The sequence below is a fragment of the Paroedura picta genome, unplaced genomic scaffold, assembly GCF_049243985.1.
Source record: "Paroedura picta isolate Pp20150507F unplaced genomic scaffold, Ppicta_v3.0 Ppicta_v3_sca21, whole genome shotgun sequence".
In the NCBI taxonomy this organism is placed as follows: domain Eukaryota; kingdom Metazoa; phylum Chordata; class Lepidosauria; order Squamata; family Gekkonidae; genus Paroedura; species Paroedura picta.
Window position 1 is genome coordinate 3,197,475 of NW_027518618.1, and position 25,934 is coordinate 3,223,408.

Consider the following 25,934-nt stretch of genomic DNA (forward strand, 5'->3'; position numbering starts at 1 on the left):
CTCCACCCCCAAATCTCCAGGAATCGTCCAACCTGGAATTGGCAACCCTATTTAGGGGGGGGAGATCTACAGATTCAGTAACGCAACGAACGGCTTCTTCTTTTGGCACCCCCAGACAGGAAGAAATCAAGGCACGTGAGGACAGAGCGGATTCCCTTTATAGGGTTTGATGGCACCGTTCCCAGTCCCCCCCCCATTTGGGGGGAGAGACAGGGAGGTGGAGGAGAGGGCAGTGGTGGTGGTGGGGGGGAGTTTGCAAAGAGGGGAAAGGTGGAAGCAAAAGGAGGAGGAAAGAGATGGCCAAAATCCGGGGGAAGTCTTTTCAAAATTTTACAGTGGGTCAAAGGTCCTGTAATTGGCTACTCCTCTAGTTCTTAAAATGCCACACTGGCCTCTCCTAAGATGGCACCAGAGAGGTCCCTGAACATGGGGGAGTCACCAGGGGAAGCAAAGGGGCGGCACACACCAAGGGTCACGTGTGGGGAGGAATGTGTGAATCTGCACCAGAAAGGGGGCAGCAAGAAACGTGTAGGGGAAACGGCGATGTTCCCGGTTCAGATCTCATCAAGAACTCACAAGGGTTGCAGTCATGGGCTTGTCTTCTTGGGAGGGGGGTGGGATCGGTCCTACTGGACAAAGTGCATTTGGGGTTTTGCAAGCAGGCACAGGATCGGCCCACACCCCACCATAAGTCTCCCTGGATCTTGATCTGTAAAATGTGTTGTAGTGACTCTGGCCTACCGTACAGGGCTGTTGTTAGGTTTAATTCTGTGACATTCTGTGAGCCTGACGTTCCTTTGCCAAATCGGAGAGCAGCTCCGTTTCTTCCCCGTGTGAAATGGGGTCCGGAGAGATCCTGGTCGGAAGACAGCTCCTAGGAGAAACACAGCAGCGGCAGCAGGTGGCTCCGTGCCCTTTCCCGGTCCGCCTGCTCCAGCCCAGAGGAGTCCCATCCGTCCTCCTTGGGGGTCAAGTGGAGGGAGCAAACATAAGCTGGAGGGCTCTTTGGGAAGCCACAGGCACCTCGGGACATGGCCTGGACGCCTCCTTCCACTGCCGCTCACCCGGAGTCCTGCTGGGTTTCTCCGGAGCAGCAGGTAAGCCCGGCAAGAAGCCCCTTGGGAGGGTCAGGTGGGAGCCACTCCAGGGCTTCCCAGATGCTACGGCTGTCTCCGGGGTCCCACAGGCCACTGCAGGAGGGGGCAATGCCCCACTTCTTGGGCTGACAGCCCCCCCCCCAACTCACTCTGAAAGTCGGCAGCCTTCCTTCCCCTCGCCGCTGGGACAAGCAAGTGCCTTGGCTGGGTGAACAGGTTTACATCACGCCCAACACATCCTGGAGTTCAATTAGGGTTCTTTGCAGGATCCGGGGGATTTCAAACGTTTATTTGTGTTTTTTACCCCAGCCCAGACTTCTGCTGTCCATTTTCAGAACTGGGGCCTCAACCCAGACCCAAAAGAGCAGCAGGCGGGACCAGGGCTGGCTCGGTTGTAGATCCGGGGGTCCCCAACACGGTGTCCGTGGGCCCTACCAAGTGCTTTTTAGGGACCAGATGGGGCGTTTGCCCAGCAAGCCTTCTGATTGGCCACTGGAGATTCGCTTTCTTAAACAACTTTGCTTTGGCAGCAGCGCAAGAATCTTCACTGTGAGCCTGAAGGGAAGCCGGAGCAGCCATTTTGTGGCTGGCTCCACCCCTTGCAGCAGCCATTTTGTGGCAGCCCCTCTCAAACTGTGTCAGGAATCCAGAGGTGCCTGTGATTTCGGACCAGATGGGGACCCCAGGCGTCAATCTAGCCAGGAGTGACGCATTAGAAATTAAGACAAAAAAAGTTGACCAAACAGCCACAAATACATTAGTGTGGAACAGAACAAATTGGAGCTGCCAGGTGTAGTGGTTAAGAGATTAGGACATGGGAGACCCAAGTTCGAATCCTGGCTGGGGCCATGGAATCTCACTGGTTGACCCAGGGCTGGCCTCACCCTCTCGGCCTAGCCTCCCTCACAAGGTTGTTGTGAGGATAAAATGGAGGTGAGTGATGTAAGTTCCTTCAGGGACTCCATTGGGGTGAAAGGCAGGATATAAAAAAAGCTTTTAGAAAATAAACGGGGTTTGAAATCTGGATAAAATAAAAGCAGAGAAAGCCAGGCCAGGCTAAAAGCCCAATGAAGGACAGATGAACACCCTAAAGCAGTGAGTTCCACAGTCTTGGTGCCACCACTGAAAAGGCCCCATCGCAGGTGCCCCCAAAGACAGCCTCTGCAAACTGGGACGAGATTCTCAGCAAGTCCTACTGGAAGAACCAGCCGTTCCCCAAAGACCTCACCCACGCCAAAGGTTGGGAAAGTTCTTCTGCTTGCAAAGTTGTGATTTGGTTTGCACTCGGCACCTGAGTCTCCATTTTAAAAAAATCTACTCATAGTCTGACTCTCAGAGGATATCTCGGACACATACCTGCTCTGGGGGTACTTGGTCACTCTCCCTCCCCTTCCCCCTCCCCCTCCTCTTTCTGCTTACCTTTCCTCTTCTGTCTCAGCCCCCACTGGGCACACAGCAGCTGGTTAGGCCCCCGGGGTGGGCACGGCCGCTGGCTGAGCCCTCGTCATCTTCTGGTGCACTTCGTGGGCAGGACTATGGAGGTCATTCCCATATTCATTTCCGCTTGACGAGGCGTGCCAGAAGATGTGTCCCACATAAAAAGTTCCCTGAGCCCGTAGTGAATGTTGCTAAAGGTAAAAGGTAAAGGTATCCCCTGTGCAAGCACCGAGTCATGTCTGACCCTTGGGGTGACTCCCTCTAGCGTTTTCTTGGCAGACTCAATACGGGGTGGTTTGCCAGTGCCTTCCCCAGTCATTACCGCTTACCCCCCAGCAAGCAAGCTGGGTACTCATTTTACCCACCTCGGAAGGATGGAAGGCTGAGTCAACCTTGAGCCGGCTGCTGGGATCGAACTCCCAGCCTCATGGGCAAAGCTCAGACGGCTGCCTTACCACTCTGCGCCACAAGAGGCTCTTAGTGAATGTTGCTAGATACTGTCAATTCTGCAAGAATCAGGACCGGACCCACTGGACTCCTTGGGGCCGGTGATGCAGAGGAGTGAGATCGGGGGACTTGTACTGGCCCTGCAGATCTCTGGCCACATGGCAGAGGGTGAGGGAGGGCAACGTCTGGGGTTCTGCATGGACATGTAAGCCCAGCATGAACGCAGGTAAAGTTGGTTTATCCTAAATAAAATCCTGGGTCAACAAGGACAGTATTGCCTGCTCAGACAGGCAGCAGCTCTCCAGGGTCTCAGGTAGAGAGAGGTCTTCCCCATCCCCTCCTGCCTGGTCCTTTCAACTGGAGATGCTGCCGGGGATTGAACCGGGGACCTTCCGCATGCCAAGCAGAGGCTCTGCCCCTGAGCCACAGTCTCTCCTTGGTCTGAGACCCACTTCTGGAGCTGCATGCTTCAGCCCTGTAGGCCATGTTCTCCTAGGCAAGTTTGGGGCTGAGATAAGATTTGAACCCGTGGCCTCGCTTTGCCTCCAGATGACCCTGAGAGGGGGAGGAGACGTGAGGGGGAGACAGGTTCTTCCTGGAGTGCATGAGCCTTTTTTGCACTCTGCTGCTCTCCGCCCTGGTTGGGCAGGGCTGCCTTCGAGGGGTGAATCACAGAAACGCTTTTGTCTGGTCTGAGCCTTGCTGGGGTTGCCTGAGCCCTGGCTGATCCAGCGACCCCGTCACTCCCGACAAAAGCTCAAGCGCGGAACGAAAACAGAAGAGGCTCCATCCCAAACAAGCCCCGGACCACCGCAGCTCTTGTTTGAATACAAACTGGTTCGTCTTCTCCGATCCCGGCGGCCAGGGGATTAGTTCACCGCAACCGGATGACGCGGCCGGATCCTGCCCTGGGACTGGCGCAGACAAACCTCCTGTGACACCCAAACGGAAGACTTTTGGAAACAGGGGTTTTGAACAATAGGAGGCAAGAACTGTGCAGCGGCCACAGGTTCAGATCCCCTGAACAGGCGCCTCCCGAAATATACCCGGCCAGTTTGCAGCCCTGGGCTTGAATCCTGCTTCCTTGGAGGGGCGAAGGGGTGGCTCGCTGTGGGACCAGCGCTGTGGAGGCAAACCAATTTCTTGTGCTGTCATGGCCACCCAGAGGGTCCTGGCCCCTTTTCAGAGCCAGCTTGTTGTCGTGGTAAAGAGAGTTGGTTTCATTCTCTGTTCCTCCTCCACAAGCAGCCAGCTGAGTGACCTTCAAGCAGTCATGATTCTTTGAGAGCTGTTCTTGCAGGGCAGTTCTCTTAGAGCTCCTTCAGCCGCACCTACTTCACGGGGTGTCTGTTGTGGGGAGAGGAAGGGAAAGGGGTTTGTAAGCCTCCTTCAGGAAGTGAAAGCAGGGTATGAAGAAGCAGCTGTCCTTCTTTCCCCAAAGGTTTTGATCCGATGCCATTTCGAGTCGGGAAACAGCAGGAGGAGGGAGAGCGCTTCGTCCTTTCCCCACTGGGTTGTTGTTGGAGGCCCCTGGTGTATCTCCTGCTCCCTTCTGCATGTTATCAGCAGGAGAACTTCCATGGGGCAGAGCCATCGGTCTCCCACTCCTCCGTGTTGGCCGTCATGTCCCAAGTCCGGGTAGGGCTGCCCACCCCCAAGAAACTCAGGGCTGTTGCCTGATCCCCCCCCTCTCCTTTTTATCCTCACAACAATCCTGTGAGGTAGGACAAGTGGACAGCAATTAATGGTCAGTCACTCAAGGAGCTCTCTCTCTTGGTTTTTAACCAATTGGGAAATTGAACCTGGATTTCCCAGCACTTTCGAACTACTACACCAGGGGGGCCAAACGGTGGCCTTCCAGAGGTCCATGGACTACAATTCCCATGAGCCCCTGCCAGCTGGCAGGGGCTCATGGGAATTGTAGTCCATGGACCTCTGGGGGGGAGCACTGCTTGGCCACCCCATCATGCCGTCTTTTGCTCTGAAATTCTGGCTGCTCAGTCAACCACACTCAGGATCCCAACCCGTGACCCTCCGTCACTTTCCGTGCTGCTCCAGGGCTCCGGATATTTTGCTTCCTGCCCTCTCCACAATCTGCTTCGCCGGCAGGGTTGTCCCCTTCATCCATAATCAAACAGCCCTGCAGAGGAGGCCGGTTATGCAGACGGCAAGGGGGGGGCGGGGGGAGGAAGTATGTGGAATGTCTCCCAAGCTGCCAGCTCAGCGGGAAATTGCGACACGCGCCCGCTTCCCAAGGCGGACATGGGCCTGCTAATTGGGACACTACGGATATCATTTCCTGGGTCACCCTAATGGCATTCAAGCTGCACAGGCAGCGATTTTGACCCGGACGTCCGCCTCCCTGCTGCTTCTCCTGACAGCATTTTGGACAGGGGAGGAGGAAAAGCTGAAGGGGTCAGCCCCGTGATTTCGATGGGATCTGACCCAGAAAGCTTTGACTCTCCAAAGCAGGAAACCTGGAAATCTTGTTTTTCTGTAAGGTGCTGCCGATCTCAGTTCTTGCTCTTGGATTAGATGCTCCTATGAAACCTGGGAGACAGCATTTCTCGGGCATTCTGGACCTTTTTTCCTCTGAAGGAGAGGAGTGGGTGCAAATGGAACCCTAACGCAGGGTTCGAAATCAGTGTAGATTTCCCTTGTGCACAACCATCCTGCAAGGGAGGCCGGTGCAATCACCCATGTTTATTTAAATATATAAATCGAAACATTGGCTCTCCACCTGTCCCTGCATGGGCCTTTGATGGCTGTGATTGCAGGCTGGATGGGGGAGGCAAAGAAGAGATCGGCTGTTTTGTCTCTTCCATTGGCTGGCAGATGACGTCACTGATATGGTCCAGTCTGACCTTGGGGAGGGAGTTGCTCTGTGGCATTTTCACTTCTGCACAAACTAGAACCTCCCCGTTCCACAGCACTTGGGAGATTAAGATCATGGACATTTCACACATTTTTTTAATCCAGTGGGGAGCGTCTTCTTAAGTGTAGCCTTGCTGGGGAGAGTGTCACCCTATGATTTGGGAGAGCCAGGTGCGAATCTCCCCATGCGGGTGACCTTGGGCCAGTGGCACACGTTCCGCCTAACCTACCCCACAGGGTTGTTCTGAAGGAGAGAGGAAAACGAGGCAGGCGGCTTTGGGTCCCTGTTGGAGAGAAAGGCAGGGTGTAACTGGGGTAAATAAATAACACAGGTTGAGGCAAGAGGGGGGGGACCTGCCCCTATTTCAACATCATCATCGAGTCTGCAAAATTTAAATTAATCTTGCACCCCTCTTCTAGATTATTTTTAATATTAAGTATAATTAGAACACGAAAACACACTGAAGTATCACAGGCAGATGCATAACATTCTGACCTCCCCCCCATACATACCCTTCAGCTTGACACCCCCCCCCAAGGCCTCCTGGTTTGTTTGTTTCCTTGACGTAGGGCCCCAGTTTCCCCATTGTGACTCCCCCCAAATCTAAAATAGCTTCCCCCAGCCCCTGGGAGCCTTGTTAACGGGAGAGGATGAGCCATTCCCTAAGAAAAGATGCCTCTCTGGAACCCGGCACCCTGTTTACCAGTACAGGCATCAGAGAGACCCGAGAGGGAGCAGGGAAGGTGCCAACTCGACAGCCCCGGGGGCAGAATGCTAGGCCGCAGGAGGGGAACTGGCTGCACAGAGAGGAAAAGAAACAGTCAAGAAAGGCCAGGCGACGAAATTAACTCCAGTAGGAGCACAGAAGAGCTATGCACAGCCAAAAACGAATCCGGTTTGGCCAGGTTTGGGATCTGGAGCCTTCAGCCCCAGTTAGCCCCAAGTTCTGCCAAGGAAGGGATCACTTCTGAGCAAGTACAAACAGCCGTTTGGGACGGGGCACGACCGGCAGCCTCTCCCACGGCACTGAGCTGTTGATCCCCACATTTCGGGCTCGGCTCGTTCCAAGCTGGAGCTCATTTCTGGGCCAGCCGTCCTCCGAGCAGAGCCTCCTGTCCCGAGTTCCAAACATGAACCCCTTTGTGCAAAGAGGTCAGGAGCGGATGGGGCCGAGAAGGGCCTGGAGTCGGAAGGGCCGTGCTCAGCACAACGCCTGGTCGCCCCGGGCGGCTCAAGGGATGCTCACTCTCCTGACCACGGGGAAACTGAGGAAGTGACTCAGTCGCCAAACAGGTGGGAGGATCCCACTGTCAGCAGCTGTGCCATCTGCCCAAAAGGACAGCAGCTGGAAACGGAGTCCAGGAGCTTCAGTCTTCGCTTGGGAATCACCCAGCTTTGGCGAGGCCGTAATCGAAGGGGGAGCGGCAGGCAGCACCTTGCAGGTAAGTCCCTCGCTTTGGCTTGGGGCGGGGGCAGCCTGGAGAGCAGCTTTAGAGGGCCTCGGAAGGGTTCTCTCACCACTGCAAGCAACAAAAAAGCAGAGAATCTTTGCACGGCACCGGAGGAGAGCTTGAGCCTCTCTGCAGCGTAGTTTTTGTGTGTCCATGGAAGTCCTCCGGGGCAGGATGGAGCACAAACACTTATACTTGGTCAGTTGAGGGCAGTATTGTCCACTCTGACCGGCAGCAGCTTTCCAGGTTCTCGGGCTGAGGTCTTTCTCATCGCTTCCTGCCTGGTCCTGTTTAACTGGAGATGCCGGGGATTGAACCAGGGACCTTCAGCACCCCAAACAGAAGCTCTGCCACGGAGCCTCAGCCCCTCTTCCTGCCTTATACTGAATCAAATCCTTGGTCTATAAAGGCCAGTGTTGCCTGCTCAGACCGGCAGCAGGGGGTCTCCCTCCCTGGTCCTTTTATTTGAATTGCACCTAGAATCTTCTGTACGCTGCACCTGCCACTGAGCCACAGACCCTAAAACATGGCTCATTAACAATTACTCCGCTAGCTGGATGAAACCTCCAGGTCCAAAGGCAGTCTACCTGGGAAACTCCAGTTGTCTGAATCCTCCTCTCACAAAAGAACAGCGCCCAGAGTGTCTCACGCTGGTAAAATCACACTGCTCAGTTGGCAGAAGCGTTGAGAGTTTTGGTTGCCACAGACCAATTACCGGACGTGTGCAGTTTGTGGTCTGCACCGACCTGCGTTCCTCGAAGCCAGGCCGGCAGGACAGCTGGGAAGGAAAGAGTCTGGGGCAAGTTTGAAACAGGAACAAGAAAAAACCACAAACTCGGTCATGGGGTTGGCTTGTCCCCAAATTCCAGTCTGGAAGGAGGCCGGCAAACCTCCTGCAGAAGAACAGTTGTGGGTATTTAGGGATGCCAACCCTGGGGTGGGAGAAACCTGGAGACTTTGGGGGTGGAGCCTGCAGAGGGCGGGGCTTCAAAGGGGTATAATGCCATACACTTCACCCTCTGAGTGACCATTTTCCTCCAGGGTTACTGATCTCTGCTGTCTGGAGACGAGCTGTAATTCTGGGAGATCTCCAGGTCCCACCTGGAGGCTGGCATCCCTCGTCTTTCTCCCTGTTGGCAGATGCACCCTGAATGGGGCTCCAGCAATTGGCTGATAGGAGAGAGGGACACATCCAGCGCTCTCCCTGCATTCGCTGGCAGGGGCTCCTGGGAATTGTAGTCCATGGACCTCTGGAGGGCCGCAGTTTGACTACCCCTGGCGATGAGGAAACCCTCTGCAGGCTGGATGTGCTCCAGGCGTGCCCCTTTCTAGTTTAGAAGAAGAGCTGGGGGGTTTATACCCCCCCTCACTACCCAGAGGAGTCCGAAAGCAACCTACAAACACCTTTCCTTTCCTCCCCACTGTGGGATAGGTTGGGCTGAGAGAGTTCTGAGAGAACTGCTTTGCAAGAACAGCTCTTTAATCACTATGCCATGCTGGCTTAGAGCTTTCTTGATCAAAATGCTGTTGTCACCGTTATTAATTGATGCAGTTATTAATTGATGCACCGTTATTAATTGGTATCGTAGGACTCACACATTCTCTGTAAACTGCCCTGAGCCATGGGAGGGCAGTATATAAATATAATGAATAAAAATAAAAAACCTGCATGTTCCATGGGACATAGAAGCAGAAATGGATCCGGCCGTACAGTTCCTGGGCAGAGAGAATGCAGCCTAGAAACATTTCTCCCCCAAATTGTGATTGCCTTTTGTATTCTGTTGTTGGCTGCTTTTGTGGTGCATTTTTTAAAAGTAATAAATTAATATTATGGGCCTGGGTGCAGTTGCTTCTTCTCAAGGGAAGCCCTACACACATCATGTGACAGTAGTCTAGCTGTGCCCAGTATGGAGCCAAACGCAAGCCTCTGGGGAGCTTTCAGGAACTAGGCGAGCCAGCATGGCAGAGCAGCCACTGTCTTCTGAGTTCAGATCCCACCGTCCCATAGCTTTTCATCTAGTCTAGCCCACCTCACAGGGTTGTTGTGAAGGCAATAATGGGGGGAGGAAATCACAGGCACTGCTCTGAACTCCTTGGGAAATGAACTTGAGGGATCGGTTCAGCGGAGTCCTTTCCATGAACAACAGAACTGGAATGAGAGAAAGCAAGTCAATTTAAGTTCCTCCAAACCACAAACTGGTTCTTTGAGTTTGGATGGTGAAAGGGCAGCGTTTGGGGAGAGGATCCAGAAACGTAAGCGCTTGGGCCCCCCTTTCATTTTAATCCAATAAAGTCAGACTTCTAGAAGGCAGCGTGGACGTGAGAGAGAGAGAAATCATGTTTTCAAGGGTGAAGAAATGGAGACCCCAAAGTCCCTTCCCTCCCTGTTGATGCCAGCCAGGACCGTCCTGCAGACAGAGCCGGAAGCAGCCGAACAGGGGCTCCTTGAGGACCTGCAAAGATGCACTCAAGGGATAAGCCCACTTCTTCAGATACAATGAAATGGAAGCTACCCGTCCCTACCTATAGGGAAAGGGTGTGCAATCAGTTAGCATACACCACAGTGGAGCTGTTTAGCAGGTTCAGGGGCCAAACCAGAATAACCAGCCTAGTTTATTTGGGTCGGTTTAATTCCAGGACTCGGGTGGGGGGGATGTAGTGAATAACTATTAGCTGGGACCGGTCTGCCATGGCGCTCCATCCGACTCCTCCCAAGCATGTCTTGTCCCCGTTGCTAAACTGGGAAATGCAGAAGTCAGGAAATACAAGATTGGGGAAGCTTTCTGAGATGCCAAACCCCAGGTCAGGGACGGCTAACCAGTGGCTCTCCAGATGTCCATGGACTACAATTCCCATGGGCCCCGGTTCCAGGGCAAGGATCTCCAATGTGGTGCCCATGGGCACCATGGCAACGATGGCAGGGCCGTTTGGGGCTTTTGCTGAGCAAACCCTCTGACTGGACACTGGATAGTTCAAAAAGGGTTGCTCTGGCAGTGGCTGCCCCACTCCACAGGAACCTTGGCTGCAGCAGGGAAGGCAGGCTCTGCATCCTGTGGCCGCCATTTTGAGGCTGCGCCCACCGCCCTATGCCCTAATTCCACTCAAAGGCAGCCTTGCTCCAGGGACCCCAAAATAAATTCTCAGGTGTTGCACCCTGGGCAGACACGCCCGGCCCTCTTGGGTATTCCCTAGTGCAGAATCGGCGCATGGCGCGTGAATGTTTCCCTGTCTTCCTCCACGCAGGTCACCAGCCATGGGTAACAGATTCCAGCCCTTGGACTCGTTGTGCCGGTGGTACCTCTACGCCCTCCATGGCTTCCTTGCGGAGATCATGTTCACGGCCACGGTGAATTTCGTGGTGCACTGGGACTGGAGGTTCATGGGGGTCACCAGCGTCTGGGCCCTCTTCATCTACGGCACCTTCGCCATGATCCTGGAGCAGCTCTACTTCCGCCTGCGGAGACGCTGTAACTTCGTGGTGCGGGGCATCCTGTACACGCTCTGCATCTACCTGTGGGAGTTCTGCACGGGCTACATCCTCCGCTGCTTCAACGCCTGCCCCTGGGACTACAGCAGCCTCCAGTACAACTTCATGGGCCTCGTCACCCTGGAGTATTTCCCCCTCTGGTTTGTCGGCTCCCTCCTGCTGGAGAGGGTGGTGGTCTACAACGTCCTCCGCCTCCGGCTGGACGAGGCCTGGAGGCCCAAAGACGGGCCCTGCTCCAAATTGGAACCCAAACCGGAGTGAAGGGGGGGGGGAGTGACCTGCCGGTGCCCCTCCACGGCTGTTGCCAGCTCTGCCTTCCTTTGCTTTCTTTTTCTTCTCATTTCCTCCCTCCCCAGGAGGCAAGAGGACAGAGCGGGAAACGTCTTCCCATTTTGTCCTTTGCCCGCCGGGGGAGAGTCAGGGTTCAAATTCTCCGGATGGGTCAGAAAGACAACCGTGCTCTCTCGACCTAACCTACCTTGCAGGGTTGTTGTTCTGAGAGTCCTATGAAGGTGAGAACCCAGTCTGTGCCAGCCTGAGCGACTCAGGGCAGGAGTCAAATGCGAGTAGGAACGTGATGGAGGATATGATTAGCAGCATTGATGGATTCTTGCAAGCCAGTGGCAGGTCCCAACTTCCAGTTTTTTTCGGGGGGGGGGGGGGCAGTGCCGTTTTTGTGAGGGACTGGCTGGCCCGTTCTAATTCTTTGGCAGTTGTGAGGGCAGGATTCCCCCGCGCACGAAATGCAGGGCGACTCTCCAATTAAATTGGAGCGCCTGCAAGACCCCTCCTGCAGCCTCCCCCCTTTGGAACTCATCGAAATGTAGCAAGAAAGACCAACTTCAAAGGAAGAGCAAGGGATCTGATGATCTACTAAATCAGGGGTAGTCAAACTGCGGCCCTCCAGATGTCCAGGGACTGCAATTCCCATGAGCCCCTGCCAGCGAACGCTGGCAGGGGCTCATGGGAATTGTAGTCCCTGGACATCTGGAGGGCCGCAGTTTGACTACCCCTGTTAAACGATCGACTAAAATGTAACTGGTGACTTTGGGCCCCTTTAGAAGGGGGGCCCCGGGCTGTTGTCCCCTGCCAGCCTCCAGGCAGGACCTGGAGATCTCCTGAAATGACTATAGATTATCTGAAGACGGAAATCAGTTCCCTGGAGAAGACAATTGCTTTGGAGGGGAGGCAGTCTGGCATTACTGTCCCCTGAGGCCCCTCCCCTCCCCCCAGGGCCCCACCCCCAATCTTTAAGAATTTCCCTCCCCAGAGCTGGCAACCCAAAGGGAAGCCCAGCTTCACAACTGACGCTACACAACGACCCTACCAAGAACACAAACAACGTCAAACCCTCCCTCCCCCCCACCCCCGTTGCCTTTTCTGCATGGAGCACTGGGTTCGATTCCAATCTGGAACGTCGGGTTTGGTTCCCCACTCCTCTTCCATGTGCAGCCGGATGGGTGACCCAGTTCTCTCAGAGCTCTCTCCACCTTACCTACCTCACAGAATGTCTGTGGTGGGGAGAGGAAGGGGTTTATGTGCTGCTTGGAGGCCCCTTCGGAGAGCGAAGTGTGGGGCACGAGAAAACCAGCTTTTCTTCTTTTTCTTTTTTGATGCACAGCAAAAAAAAATGTAACCATGCTTGTTCCGCTCCCTTAATTTTTTCAAAAAGGGAAAAAACGTTTTATTAAAACGGTAAAAGCTGCTCAGGGAAGGTCACTTGGCCATGTCACGGCCCCTGCCAATTGGCTCCATGCTTTCCAGCTGACCTACTTCACAGGGTTGTTGTGAAGATAAAATGGAGAGGAGACTGATGTAAGCTGCTCTGGGACCCCCCCCTGGGGCAGAACAGGGGAGCGTAAATGAAGTAAATAAATGAAGTTCTCTGTGCCCCTGCTTGCCCTCTTTCACCCACCAGCAGGAAACCATCTTGGCTGACCCCCTGGCTGATCTTTTTTTGGGGGGGTCTCTTGCTGCCTGAGAAGCGAGATTATCTCCCCCCCCCCCCGGCCAAGCACCACACAGTTGTCATTTTTAACTCTACTCCTTACACAAACAGCCTGTGTCCTGGGGAGGGGCTGTGGGTCTGTGGCAGAGGCCCTACTGGGCATCCCTGGTTAAAAAGGATGGGCAGGAGGGGATGGGAAAGACCTTGGTGTGAGGCCTTTTCCAGTGAAGCTCAAAAATGTGATAAAAGTCTCCTCCAAGCCTCCCCACACACTTCAAATCAATCCAGCCAAGGTCGAGGGGCACCTTAAAGACTCCCTGTGACCGTGATCTGGGAGAGGTGGATGTGTTTCTCCCGGCAGCCGGTAGATGCTGAATCTGGACAGCAGGAGGCTCAGAGCCTCGCTCCCTTAAATTAGAGATTCCAGAGGGATTAATGAGGAGGAGCAGACAGGAAGAGGGCGCTTTCTGGGCAAACTGGTTTGTTTGTTCTTGACGGTCTACGGACCCTTCGGCTAGACTAAGAATAGGTTTGCCCAAGTTTACATTCCTTCCCCCTTCAAACAAATGGCTTGTTTCCTCAGTGGTTTCACAGAATAGGTCCGTAAAGACATAGGGGAAACCGTGCTGGATCAGGCCAAGGCAATGATGCTCCCCCTCTCTTTAAATAGGGGGTCATTTGGACTTCCCGCAGCCCCAAATGTAGGTGCTGGGGAAAGGAGACAGGCAGCTGAGTCCTGGGTACATTCTGCACTCACATTTCCCCCCACTGTAAATCTTGCTGAATTCTGGTCAATTGGAGCCTGGGCCATTCCGCACAGCGTTAATGTTGCTGAAGTGTTACTATTGTGTAACGCTATTTATTTTTCGTTATTCACGACGTCGTACACAATCTGCAACACTCCTGCAACACACCCGCAACAATCACTTTGTTGTAGCGCTTTTTGGGGAATACACAAAGATGGATTCCCCCTTAAAAAACCGCTTGACTCTTGACCTGCAACACATCTGAAAAAGACATGTGCGTTCTCAATACAGCAGTAGCAAGCATGTCCCTCCCTAATCTCTCGCCAGAGCTTCCGGCGTCGCGATCGCCATTTCCCCCCCCTTAAAAGCAACGAATAAGCGATGCTTCTTTGGCTGAAATCCCTCCACAAGCAATTGTCTGTAAAGTTTCCAAGCACAATACAGCCCCCCGTTCAACACTGCCCATAAGTTCGGCCAGAAATTGCACTCGGGGGAGGGTTTATTTTTTACTTTCAGAGCGTGTGAATGAATAAGCGCCAGCTCCTAAGCCAGCAAAAAAGGTCTTTCTGATACATCGAATGAATGAATATGCGTTGCTACTGGTGTTTTCGTGTTTTTAAAAAACAGTTTTTAAAGGGAAGCACGAACACAACAGTTCATTGGCTGCTCTGTTTGATTGACGGCCAGGGGAGGGAGAAAGCGCAGCAAAATATTGCCTCCTTTGTTGCAATTTCAGCGAGACTGGAAACTTGTGCGTTACGAGAGCAGCGCTAGTGGGAGAGCCTTTTTTTCAATTGAACCAGCTGTGTGCATTACCGAAACCTGCAGCTTTTGCTTGCAGCGCTTTTCAATAGCGCTCAGATTTAGCGACATTGCCCGTTGTGCGGAATGGCCACCCTGTATCCATAGCCATCCTTTCCCCCAATTTTAAACACATTGCCCTTCTGCTTTTGCATTGTCCCAATTTTCAGTCTCCTTCTCACTTGATGGGGGGGGGTGATGGGGGTATATTCTGGCTGCTCCACATGACACCGGCAACTTCTCACGTCTGGCCAGCAAACCACTTGCTAGATCTGCCATTTTAAAGCTCTAGTAGGGGAATTTGCATAAAGTGGATTCCCCAAACTAAAAGCGCTTTCCCCCAGCAACCAGCACGCTACACACTAAAGAAATGTATGGAGGCAAATAAGCGCTATCTCCAATGTCCCACCCTTGCACCTGCCTCCCTCTCCCTTCTCCTGGGGACATTTTTTTAAAAAGTGAACTGCTTGGAGCAACGAATAGGCATATAAGTGTGCAGGCAAGGCCAAAAAGATTTTTTCCCAATGTCATCACACAAAGCTTGCCTCTCTACAGTCCCCCCTCCCCAAATCAGAAACGAAATTGTTTAAAAATTCAAGATTTGTGATTTCATAAGGGTGGTATTATAAAAAGCACTATGCATCTATGATTAGATGCATGGGCATTTCAATGGAGAACTATTAATTTTAAAAAAATTGGTGGGAACTTTAAAAAAAGAAGAAAGGGGATCGGCTACCTGGCTTGATTGACAGGTAGAAAAGAGTCGTATATAAACCGCATTGCGGAATGTAAGAAGTGTAAAAAGGTGGCAGACTGCAGCAAGATGGCAAGAAGGTGAAGAATGGCCAGAGGTATGATAATATTTAGCACTACACCATTCAGCTAGCATAACACTGTTTTTTGCAATGTGCAGAAATGCTGAACGAGGCAGTCTTTGAATTGATGCCCTGACCAATCAGTGACATACTGCTTCGCTACGTCAGTGTTGGAGGCACAGAAGATGGGGAGGAAGTTAATCCAGCAAAACACAGAGATCTACACTTAATACTGGGCCTTTCGGAGCTTTTTTCTCTAATGTAGCGAGTTATATCCGCTCCTGGATATTGCAGGGGAAGGGTAGGTCACTGTGGATTGATCACAGATGTTGCAAAGGGGAATATTAAAGCGCTATATGGAAATCAAATAACGTGCGGATGACTTTCTTTAATTCGGGATAAAAAGCCCAGTGCAGATCCCCATGAGGTCATCCATGCTGATCTCCTACGTGCTGGCTGAGCTAAATACAAAGAGGTCAAGGCACAATTTTTCCTCTGATGAATGCATTCCTTTTTCAAAAGTTGGCACAAGCCAGCCCCACCCACACTCAGAAGAAATGGACATGTTGGTGTGCACAGTGCTAGTTTAGAGAGTGCTTCTCCCATGACGTTTGCTCATAGATCTTGTGCCAGAAGAAGCCTAAACTTCCTTAGCAAAAGGCTGGACCTTTAAGGACCAGGGGTTTCCTTCTCAGAAGCTGATCACCATTTTGACAAGAAGAAATCCTAATTCCTTCAGGTTTTTGCAGATATGGTTTATTTACACAGCTTTTCCCTCGGAAGAAACCACTTAGCCAAACTTGCTGCATGGTGTCCCAGCCTCCAGGTGGGGCCTGGGGATCCCACAGAATTCCAGCTCATCTCTGGACTACAGAGATCAGTTCCCCTGGAGAAAAGGGATACATAGGAGGGGGGACTCTCTGGCGTAGCACCCCCCTGACTCCCTGTCCTTCCCAGGCTCCATCCCTAATTCTCCAAGAATTTCGCAATTTGGATCTGGTACCAAACCCTTCCCATCTCCCGCCAGTGGCCAGGGAGTTGGGCAGCCCCACCTTTTGTTTAGAAAGGGTCACACAATCGATATTATGACCACACAGAGCAATTCTTCCCCTGTTTCTGAGAGGGCGAGGGTGGAAATATATGCAGCAAATTCGCAACTCTCGGCACCCAGGATAACAAGAATACCAAGAAACCCAGTTGGGTGTTCTCTGCTGCTTACCACATCCAGCAAGAAAAGATGGCTATGAATTCATCCTCATGAATTTGGAAAAAGGATTCTGAGGTTTATGCTCAGGCACACAAATGCGCAAAGACCGAGTGGGCACAACAACACTCTCGTGACCTTTGTTACTGGCCCCCAAATGATGGGACCTAGATCCCGTGGGTTCCCAGAACAAGCGTGCACAAGAAAATAGTGAGTGTGTGTGTGAGAGAGAGAGTTTGTTGAAATAATTCTCAAATTATAAATTGATCTATATAGACAACACATCTCTAAAACCATGCAAGATGGAAAACAAACAAAAAAGCTAGCTTAACTATCTAACACAAGTCAAGGTCTGTATTAGATGGCACAAACTTATAGTCATGAAATCAACATCGATCCCTGGACTTAACATTCATTCTCAAGAGAGCTACATACTAATTTACTGCCATTTATTTGTTTTTTTTTATTATTATTTCTTTTCAAATTTATATGCTGCCCTTCCCTGAGGGCTCAGGGTGGATCACAACATATCAAGAATAAAACAATAGTTTAAAACACTGTAAACATTTTAAATGATTAGATTTCCTTTCAAACCATCAGGGACTCGCTGCCTTCCGTCCACAAGGAGGGAGGGGGAGGTAAAGTGCAATAGTAGATTACTGGATGGTGTACAGAGATTTGCCACGTGTTGAGGGAGGCCTGCTGACTGATGCTATTGGTATTTATCGGCTTCCCACTGTACCTGTGTGCCGATTCCCAGGTTTTATCTGCCTTGATCTTATCTCAGCCATAATCACCCTGCTTCTTATGCCCTATATGTCAGGGCTGGGGAAATGTGGTTGCATTGTCTCTGAGGAAGTGTGCCTGCACATGAACGCTGAGACCTTGAATTCAGCTAGTCTTAAAGGTGCCCCTGGACTCCGACTTTATTCTGTGGCAAGAACTGTGAGTCAACCACCTTCATGGGCTGGACAGCATCGTGGGAGGGAGTGGGCGAATGTTCATTTCAGATCACGCAACAACAACAACCGCTATTGCGAGAGGGAGAGAAAACAGGGCAAGGGCAGAACCCAGGGAAGCCTCAGAATCTTTCAGGATGGGGCAGAGATCTTTCCAAGACGGGGACCAAGATCAAAAATCCCCGGGGATTAGAGTGGTTAGAGTGGTTTTTCAGTGGAGCAGGCTTCCTCGGGAGGTGGTGGGTTCTCCATCTTTGGGGATTTTTAAGCAGAGGCTGGAGAGCCATCTGACGGAGAGGCTGATTCTGTGAAGGCTCAAGGGGGTGGCAGGTGACAGTGGGTGAGCGAGAGGGTTGGGAGTGTCCTGCATAGTGCAGGGGGTTGGACTAGATGACCCAGGAGGTCCCTTCCAACTCTAGGATTCTAAGAGTGCCATCAGCCGTTTTCTCCTGATCCCTGTTGTCTAGAGCAGGGGTAGCATTTGCTGGCAGGGGCTCATGGGGATTGTAGTCCATGAACATCTGGAGGACCACAGGTTGACCACCCCTGCTCTAAAGATCTGTCATGATTCCAGGGGGAGGGGGTGTCCTCAGGTCCTGCCTGGAGGTTGGCCACCTTGCAGACTCCAAAGGGTCAAATATTCTTCTGGAGCTTCCTGCTGTTAGTGGAGAGAGCCCCCGATAGAGAGCGAACTGTCCTTCTGGCGTGGAGCATCTGGCTTACCGACACTGTCCTCAAAGACATCAGAAAGAAGAGGAAGAAAGATTCCTAGGAGTAAAAAAAAGAGGGGGAGGGGAAATACAATCTTCCCCAAAATACACAGAGTCAAACTTCTCGATGCTGTTCTATAGATCAGCCATGGTTGTCCGTGGTAGCCGGACCACAACGCATCTCCCAGCCACCCTCCGGTTCATGCACGTTTTTCGGTCCCGCCTTTCTCCCCAAAGGGGCTTAACATCCTTCTCCTCTCCTCGGTTCCACCCTCACAACAACCTTGTGAGGTAGGTCCAGCCCAGCGTATGGGTGACTTGGCTTTTCTCCCTTGACCTTGTTCTGGATGAGAGGATGGAGTGAAAACAAGAGGGGTAGGCTGCAGTGTGAACTCCCTGCGGTGGCATCTAATTATCCCTTCCACAAATGCTGCCTCCCTCCCTTGGGAACACACCTTAAGTGGAGGACTGTGGCTCGCAGAAGCGGAAGGAGCACGCCCAGGGCCCCGCAGGGAGAAACTCAGCCATGCCAGGTGTCCTTCAGTGTTCATTCTTACCCGGCACGGGGACAGGGATCCCAAAGGCTCCCCTGTTGTCTCACGAAGGAGTTTTGGAGGAGGAGGAGAAAAAGGAAGCAGGGATACCAAGGTAAGGAGCTGGCTTTTGGATTGGATGGGGAGGTGCAAAATGTGCATCCAAGGAGGCTTCACAGGTAACCCTCAAAGCGAGTCTCTCCTTCTGTGATGTTTGGGCTCCTGAGTCTGTATGGATGCCCTGAAGGCATGGATGCCAGCCTCCAGGTGGGCCCTGGAGACACCCTGGTATTATAGCTGACTACAGAGATCAGCTCCCCTGGAGAAAATGGATGCTTTGTTGCTTTGTACCCAGATGTGATCCCTGTCCTCCCCAGGCTCCCCCCCCCCCCCGAGTAGATCTCCAGGCACGACTGAGAGGGGATCTGATCGCCATCTTCATGTATTTAAAAGGCTGCCATATGGAGGATGGAGCAGAGTTGTTCCCTCTTGCCCCAGAGGAACAGACCAGAATGAATGGGATGAAATTAATTCAAAAGAAATTCCGTCTAAACATCCGGAAGAAGTTCCTGGCAGTTGGAGTGGTTTCTCAGTGGAAAAGGCTTCCTCGGGAGGTGGTGGGTTCTCCATCTTTGGAGGTTTTTAAGCAGATGCTGGAGAGCCATCTGATGAAGAGGCTGATTCTGTGAAAGTTCAAGGGGGTGGCAGGTGACAGTGGATGAGTGATTGTGTGTCCTGCATAGTGCAGGGGGTTGGACTAGATGACCCATGAGGCCCCTTCCAACTCTGTGATTCTATGACTAGAAACAAAGCCCATTGCAAGTTGGAATGGAATGGGCGCTAGGACGGGCTTTGAAGCGGGCAGGGTGGCCCGCCTACGCCCCCCGCCCACCTCCCTCCCCCCCGAGTCCAGCACCCCCTTTCCTCCCTGAGCTCAGGGGCCCCCTCTCCCCGGCCCCCTCCGGTCTTGCCAGCCCCCCTCCCACCCGAGTCTATGGCTTCGGGGACTCGCGCAGAAGTCTCCCCCCCCCGTCCCCCTTCCGGACGAGTCCCTGGCTAGCGGTGGGCAAAGGAGCAGGCCTGCTCCTTTGGCCACACTGAAGTCTCTGCCACCCGCCCCCCTCCGCCCTGAGCAGGGACGGTGCATCTGGGATGAGCCAAGGGACCCATCGGGAGCCGCACGCCATGTGGGTGACCCTTTGGCCCATTGTAGCCCCTTGGAGTTTTTATCCTGGACTTGCCCCACCCCTTTCTCCTCCCACCTAGGCCTTACTCTTTTATTCTTACCGCTCCTGCAGAGTGGTTTACAGATTCTGATTTTCTAACCTGGAGGCTGGCAAGCCCAGACCCCTCTCTGTGACCTTAATTCCCTGGCAGGAACGTAAGCCAGAGCCAGTCACAGAGTGACAACTGGACGGTCGGCTGAGAGAGCTAAATAAAACCTCCAAGGTTACAGGGCTGCCAGCCTCCAGGTGGTAAGAATGGAACAGGGGGGGGGGGGCTGGAGGTCTCCCACTAGGACCAGTATCCTCCAGCTGACAGAGAAACATTCCCCTGAAGAACAAGTCTGATTTGGAAGGTGGATTCGGGGGGCATTATCCCCCATTTGAAGTCCCTCCCCCTCCTCAGGCCCCACCCCAAAAATGTCCCGGTATTTCCCAACCTGGATCTGTTTAGGGTCCGTTTGAATGTCCCCTGTTGGGGATCTCCCAAGGAGGAAGGCAACTGAGGCCAGAAGGAATCCAGCATGAACTCTGGGCACCATATTCCGCTAGCTAAGAAACATCCATCTGGTAGAATCGATCCCATCTCCAACGGCCAATCAGGAGCTCTGTCGGCCCCCATCATTTTCCAAAAAGCATTTGGCGGGCACCGGAAAGGGGTCAGGACCCCGACCTTAGGCACCATCTGCCTGGCCGCAGGGCACATTCTTGGGCGCCACAGTCCGCTTTGTCAGAGGCACAGAGGGGCTCCCTTTGGTAGGGTGGAAAGTTGGGGTAAAAAAAGAGGAAGGGCTGGAGGGGGGAGGGTTAGGAGGCTGATGTCGAGGAGATGGGACTCCCCTAGAGGAGGTGGGCGGCTTGGTGGGCAGGGCACGGGCGAACGCCGGAAGAGTGGCCAGGAGAAGAAACCGGTGAACCAGAGTAGGGGTGGATCCTGCCTGACAGGGGCGAGATAATTATGAGATGAGCCTGATGAGGCTGGAGCAGCATATCTGCCGGCAGAGGTCAGAATGTCGGCCTAGGCTGAGGGCGAACCGCATTCATATCCCCCACCTTGCTGTGACGCTCTCGGGGTGACCCTTTGGCCCATGGTGGTCGGTTTCTTCTTCAGCCTTGTGTGGTGTCTAGGAGTGGCAGACTCTAATCTGGAGAATTGGACTCACCTCCCCACTCCACAGGCAGCCAACTGGGCGACCTTGGGCCGGTCCCAGTTCTCTTAGAGCTCTCTCAGCCCCACAGGGTGTCTGTTGTGGGGGGAGGGGAAGGGAAAGCATGCCTTTGGGACTCCTTCCGGTAGGGAATACCAGGGAACAGGAAGTCCCAGATCTTCTTCTCTCATCTAGGCTACTTCACAGGGTTGTTAGGAAGCTGGAATGCAGAAGAGAGAATCATGCGGGCCGTCCCGGAGGGAGGGTGGAGGAGGAAAGGTACTGGAGGCAGAGGGAGATTCTGACGTGGCCGTTTCACATTGGAGTCTCCCTTGGGAACATTTTTCTTAAAATCTGAATGGGAATATCCAGTTTACGAGAGCTGGTTTGTGCCCAATTGTTGCCTTGTGTAGAGACAGCCTGGCTCATGCCAACAACTGAGGGGCATTCCTGGCATGTGATGCAGACACGCTCCTTCCAAGAGATAAGGAAACTTGTTTGGGGAGCTCATTAGAATCTTAAAACAGGCAACGTAACATAAAACATAACATAATATAATGTATAAAGTAAATGAATGAATTAAAAAAATGATACAGGTTTCTTTTCCCCTGAGTTTTGGAGAGAAAGGAGGGCCAGTGTTAATCACTTGCTTACCTGCCTTCAGTTGTTAATTCCACAAGCCATGAAGCAGATACCTGGAGGGGGGGGGGACTTCTTCCCAGAATCCCCTAGAACACAAAGGAGCTTCCTGTGTGGGGGGGTACTTCTTCCCCACAGGACTTGGGGGATCCAGGTGAGGGTAGGACAGAAAGGTCCCTGCTGACCACAGGAAGTGGACTCTTTTACCTGCTGACCATTGAAGTTGGAGGTTGCTCTATTTGGAGAAGAGGTGAGCAGCCATTTTGGACCATGTGGCTGCCAGGTGAGCCGAGGAACTTGCAATAAGAACTTGGAACTCCTTAAACAAAGGGCTCTATTCTATATTTAACATCAGATAGAAGAAGAAGAAGAAGAAGAGCTGATTCTTAGATGCTGCTTTTCTCTACCCGAAGGAGGCTCAAAGCGGCTTACAGTCGCCTTCCCTTTCCTCTCCCCACAACAGACACCCTGGGAGGTGGGTGAGGCTGAGAGAGCCCTGATATCGCTGCCCGGTCAGAACAGTTTTATCAGTGCCGTGGCGAGCCCAAGGTCACCCAGATGGCTGCATGTGGGGGAGCGCAGAATCGAACCCGGCATGCCAGATTAGAAGTCCGCACTCCTAACCACTACACCAAACTGGTATGTTTTAGCAGAGGGAAAGAAGGATTGTGCTTGATCAAGTTTTTTGCTTAACTGTGCTTATGAACCTTGATCTTTTAATAAATCCTTTACAAATAAGCCGGCAGTGTTTCTGTGACCCACATCACCTTCCCACATCTCAGAAAGGCTAGTCCAGTGTAAGGGGAAGGAGGGAGCTTGGAAATTGGCTACTCCTTTTACAGGGGGGGGAAGGGTTGTACCCTCTAGTAAACTGGCCCCACAGCGCTCACATACTATGCTGTGGGAGACACAGAGTTGAGACCTCAGAAGTGGAAATGTGGCTAGGAGTCCTGATTCTCTCTGCAGGCAGATCTGTTCTACCACCAGGCAGTTACCCAGAGAGACCCTTTTGTGCTGCTGGAGTATCTCCAGGAGTATCATCATCATCATCATCATAATCATTACTGTTATTGTTGTTGTTGTTATTTAGATTTATTCTTCGCCTCTCCCCGGGGATTGTTTTCCGAACAATCAAAGGACAAACCACTTTCCACAGCAACCAGCAAGAAAAAAATAAATAAGAAAGTGGTGTACAGGCAAAAAATAAATGTATTTACTGTTAATTTTCCATGAAATTTCTTTTATCATTCAGTAAACTTGTTCAAAAAGCAAACTTCTTCCAAATTATTATATGTACAAGTAGCTGTAAGTGCCAAAATAGTTTTGTAGCGAGCCAAGACGGGATCTAGACTACCCATTTTCAAGTTAAAGACGTTTTCTTCAGTGGCTTTTCTCTAAAACATGAGCTAGAAAGCAAAAGATGTATTAAGAAGTATACACAGTAGTTATATTGATATTGGTAGACCTCAGTTACATTGGAAATGCAGGAAAATAAATTACATATGAAGAACTAAATTATCAGGGGGCCTTTCCGCACGCCATTAACGTAGCCGTGTTGGTCTGAAGTAGCACAATGAAATCAGCAGTCTAGTAGCACCTTTAAGACCAACAAAGATTTCTTCAAGGCGTGAGCTTTCGAGTGCAAGCACTCGAAAGCTCACGCCTTGAAGAAATCTTTGTTGGTCTTAAAGGTGCCCCTGGACTCTGATTTTATTAATGTAGCATCAATACTTAACTTATGAAGACGCTATATTTTGGGCATTTTGCACGACGTCACCAACCTCCTGCGTCTGGCCAGCAAAAAGCAACATCCTCCAATTTATAGCAGTAGTTGGGGAATCACATAAAGCAGATTCCCCAGCCTATGTTGCAGGGCTTGCAAAGGAAAAGTGGGCTTGTTCTGTCTCACCCTGGATGGTTATTTGAGAGATTTGTACGGGCAGCTGGGGACTGCTAATTGCAATATCAAGGGTGTTTCCGCACAAGGACCAATGTTGCCAGTTGGTCCCACAAAGCGGAAACGCTATTTTTAAAAGTGCAATCTCGGCGTTACGCATACCTGCTTTTTTAGTGGACTCCAGTAGCGTTTCATTAGTTTCCCACAGGTTTCCGGTCTCACAAAAATCGCTAGGCAGGAAGTGATTTTTTTCTGTGCTTTGTCCCGCCCCTGGCCGTCAATCAAACAAACAGCCAATGGGTGGTTGTTAACATGCTCCGAGAAAGCCCCTTTCCCTTTAAGCACAGGTTTAAAAAAACAAACAAACACAGGTTGCAACGAATATGCGTTAATTCGTTGCAACAGAGACCCATCTAGCTGGCAGCTGACGTGTGAGCTGGCGATTCATCGTTACCACGCTCCCCCGAGTGAAAAGAAAGTTCGGAGGAGAGAGCCAGGGGGAGGGACTTTGTTGGAACCGCAACAATGGGAACGCACAGGTCTTTTTCGCTAGTGTTGCAGATTGTTTGCAAGAGTGTAGCGCTTTTCAGAGGGTGAATCCACTTTTCCCGATTTCCCTTTAAGCGCTGCAACAAATCGCTTTTTGCGGGACTGTTTCAGGAGTGTGGCAGATTGTGTGCAACGTCGTGCATAACTGCAAATTAGTAGCGTTTACAATTTGCAAGCCTTCTGCTACATTAAAGTTGTGCGGAATGGCCCCAAGTTATTTGATTTACTAGGGGTAAAGCCCGTTGTATCCAGGAACGCAACAGGTGCTGGAGCCTGGGGGTGGGAAGTGGAAGGACAAGGTTAGGCTTGCACGTGAGGATGAAGGGGTGTTTTTTTTGGCGGGGGTTGTGGTGGTGGCTGCAAATGAGGGTGTGGAGCGTTAGACAGGGGTGTGAAGAAAGTGTGCTGGGGAAGGCTTGTTGGCGTTGGTAGATGACTCACTTTTGGCAACCGTGGCATAGTTGTTTTCTCCGTAGCTCACAGGAGGATCTCAGGGTAGACGATGTTTCTTGTACCAGTGAGGTCTGAAAGTGGGAGCAGCATGCCCTGTTCTGGACCAGGTGGAACATGGACTCTGAGGTCTTGGAAGCGTTTGACGCATGACATGGTGGCACACAGTTGGCCATGACTGAAAACAGGCACCTCGGGATGGAGGCCAATTCTGTCAAGGGTTTGGCCCTGTGACTTATTGATAGTCATGACGAATGCAAGTTTGAGAGGGAACAGTTGGCGGTGGAGGGTGAAAGGGAGGTCAGGATCTCTTGGGTGCCAACTCAATGCGAGGGATGAACCCGAGGTCCCACCTGGAGACTGGCATCCCCAATTACAGTACCAGAGAGTTCCCCCTTCAAAACATCAATTTTCTCTAGGGGAATTTTCTCTAATCTTAACACCAAACTCCTCCCATGACCCCTTACCCCTTTTATTTAGACACTCATGGTTACAGATGTAGATTAGATAGAAGAAAACCAGCTGGTTTTCTGTACCCCAATTTTGACTACCCATAGCACCTTTCCCTTCCTTTCCCCACAACAGACATCCTGTGAGGTCGGTGGGGCTGAGAGAGCTCTAAGAGAACTACTCTGCAAGGACAGCTCTCAAAGAACCGTGACTGGCCAAAGATCACCCAGCTGGCTGCATGCGGAAGAGGAAGGGGGAATCAAACCTGGCTCTCCAGAGTCACTGGGTCTCAAGCAAGGAGATGGGCCTTCAAAATTATGGCTGCCAGGGGTTGGCAGAAGGGAGATGGGTCCAGTGTGGGCAGGGCCAAGAAAAACACACATCTTCCCTCCCCCCAGAAAGCCTGACAATTCCTCCTTGGCAAGACTTCTCTTGCTGGAAACAGGAAGCCCCAACGTGCAGCTCAGAGATCCCCAAAATTTGTCAGAGACGCAAATGCAGTCCTCATCTGGGAAGGATTCCCTACTCCCTCCCTTAGCAGCAATGATGACCCAAAGTTTCAGATAGGCATCCCCAACCCTCTTGGGCCTCTTGAACCTGAGGAATTTGGGAACGCGGCAGCTGCCAGATCAGAGGGAGGCACAGAACGGCTGCTACAGTTTCCCTTCAGTCACCCAGCCAAGATCCTTGGGCCAAAAACAGTGATTTTACCAATCTGCACAGCCAATCAAACTTCCAACAGCAAATCGGAAACCTTGCTGAGCAGAAGCTCCGCCCATTTTAAAAAAGAAAATGGCAGTTGCCACTAAAGTTATCGGCGGGGGTCCCCGTTGGGGACCTCTAGTCCTTCTTGCCCAGGGGTAGTCAAACTGCGGCCCTCCAGATGTCCATGGACTACAATTCCCAGGAGCCCCTGCCAGCGAATGCTGGCAGGGGCTCCTGGGAATTGTAGTCCATGGACATCTGGAGGGCCGCAGTTCGACTACCCCTGTTCTTGGGGTCTCTTGACCAGAGAGCACCCACAGGGCCCCTGAACCTTTCCCTCTCCCTCCATGCAGGTCGCCGGCC

General features: G+C 52.0%; 1 protein-coding gene across 1 annotated transcript; it reads left to right on the forward strand.

Annotated features, from left to right (window-relative positions):
* Window positions 1–1,022: 1,022 nt before the first annotated feature.
* LOC143828259 (transmembrane protein 229B-like) lies at window positions 1,023–11,673 on the forward strand. Its single transcript, XM_077318541.1, has 2 exons — window positions 1,023–1,097; window positions 10,551–11,673. Exon 2 carries the CDS (start codon window positions 10,561–10,563, stop codon window positions 11,053–11,055), a length of 495 nt encoding a protein of 164 aa, XP_077174656.1. The 5' UTR covers window positions 1,023–1,097; window positions 10,551–10,560; the 3' UTR covers window positions 11,056–11,673.
* The last annotated feature ends 14,261 nt before the right edge of the window (window positions 11,674–25,934 follow it).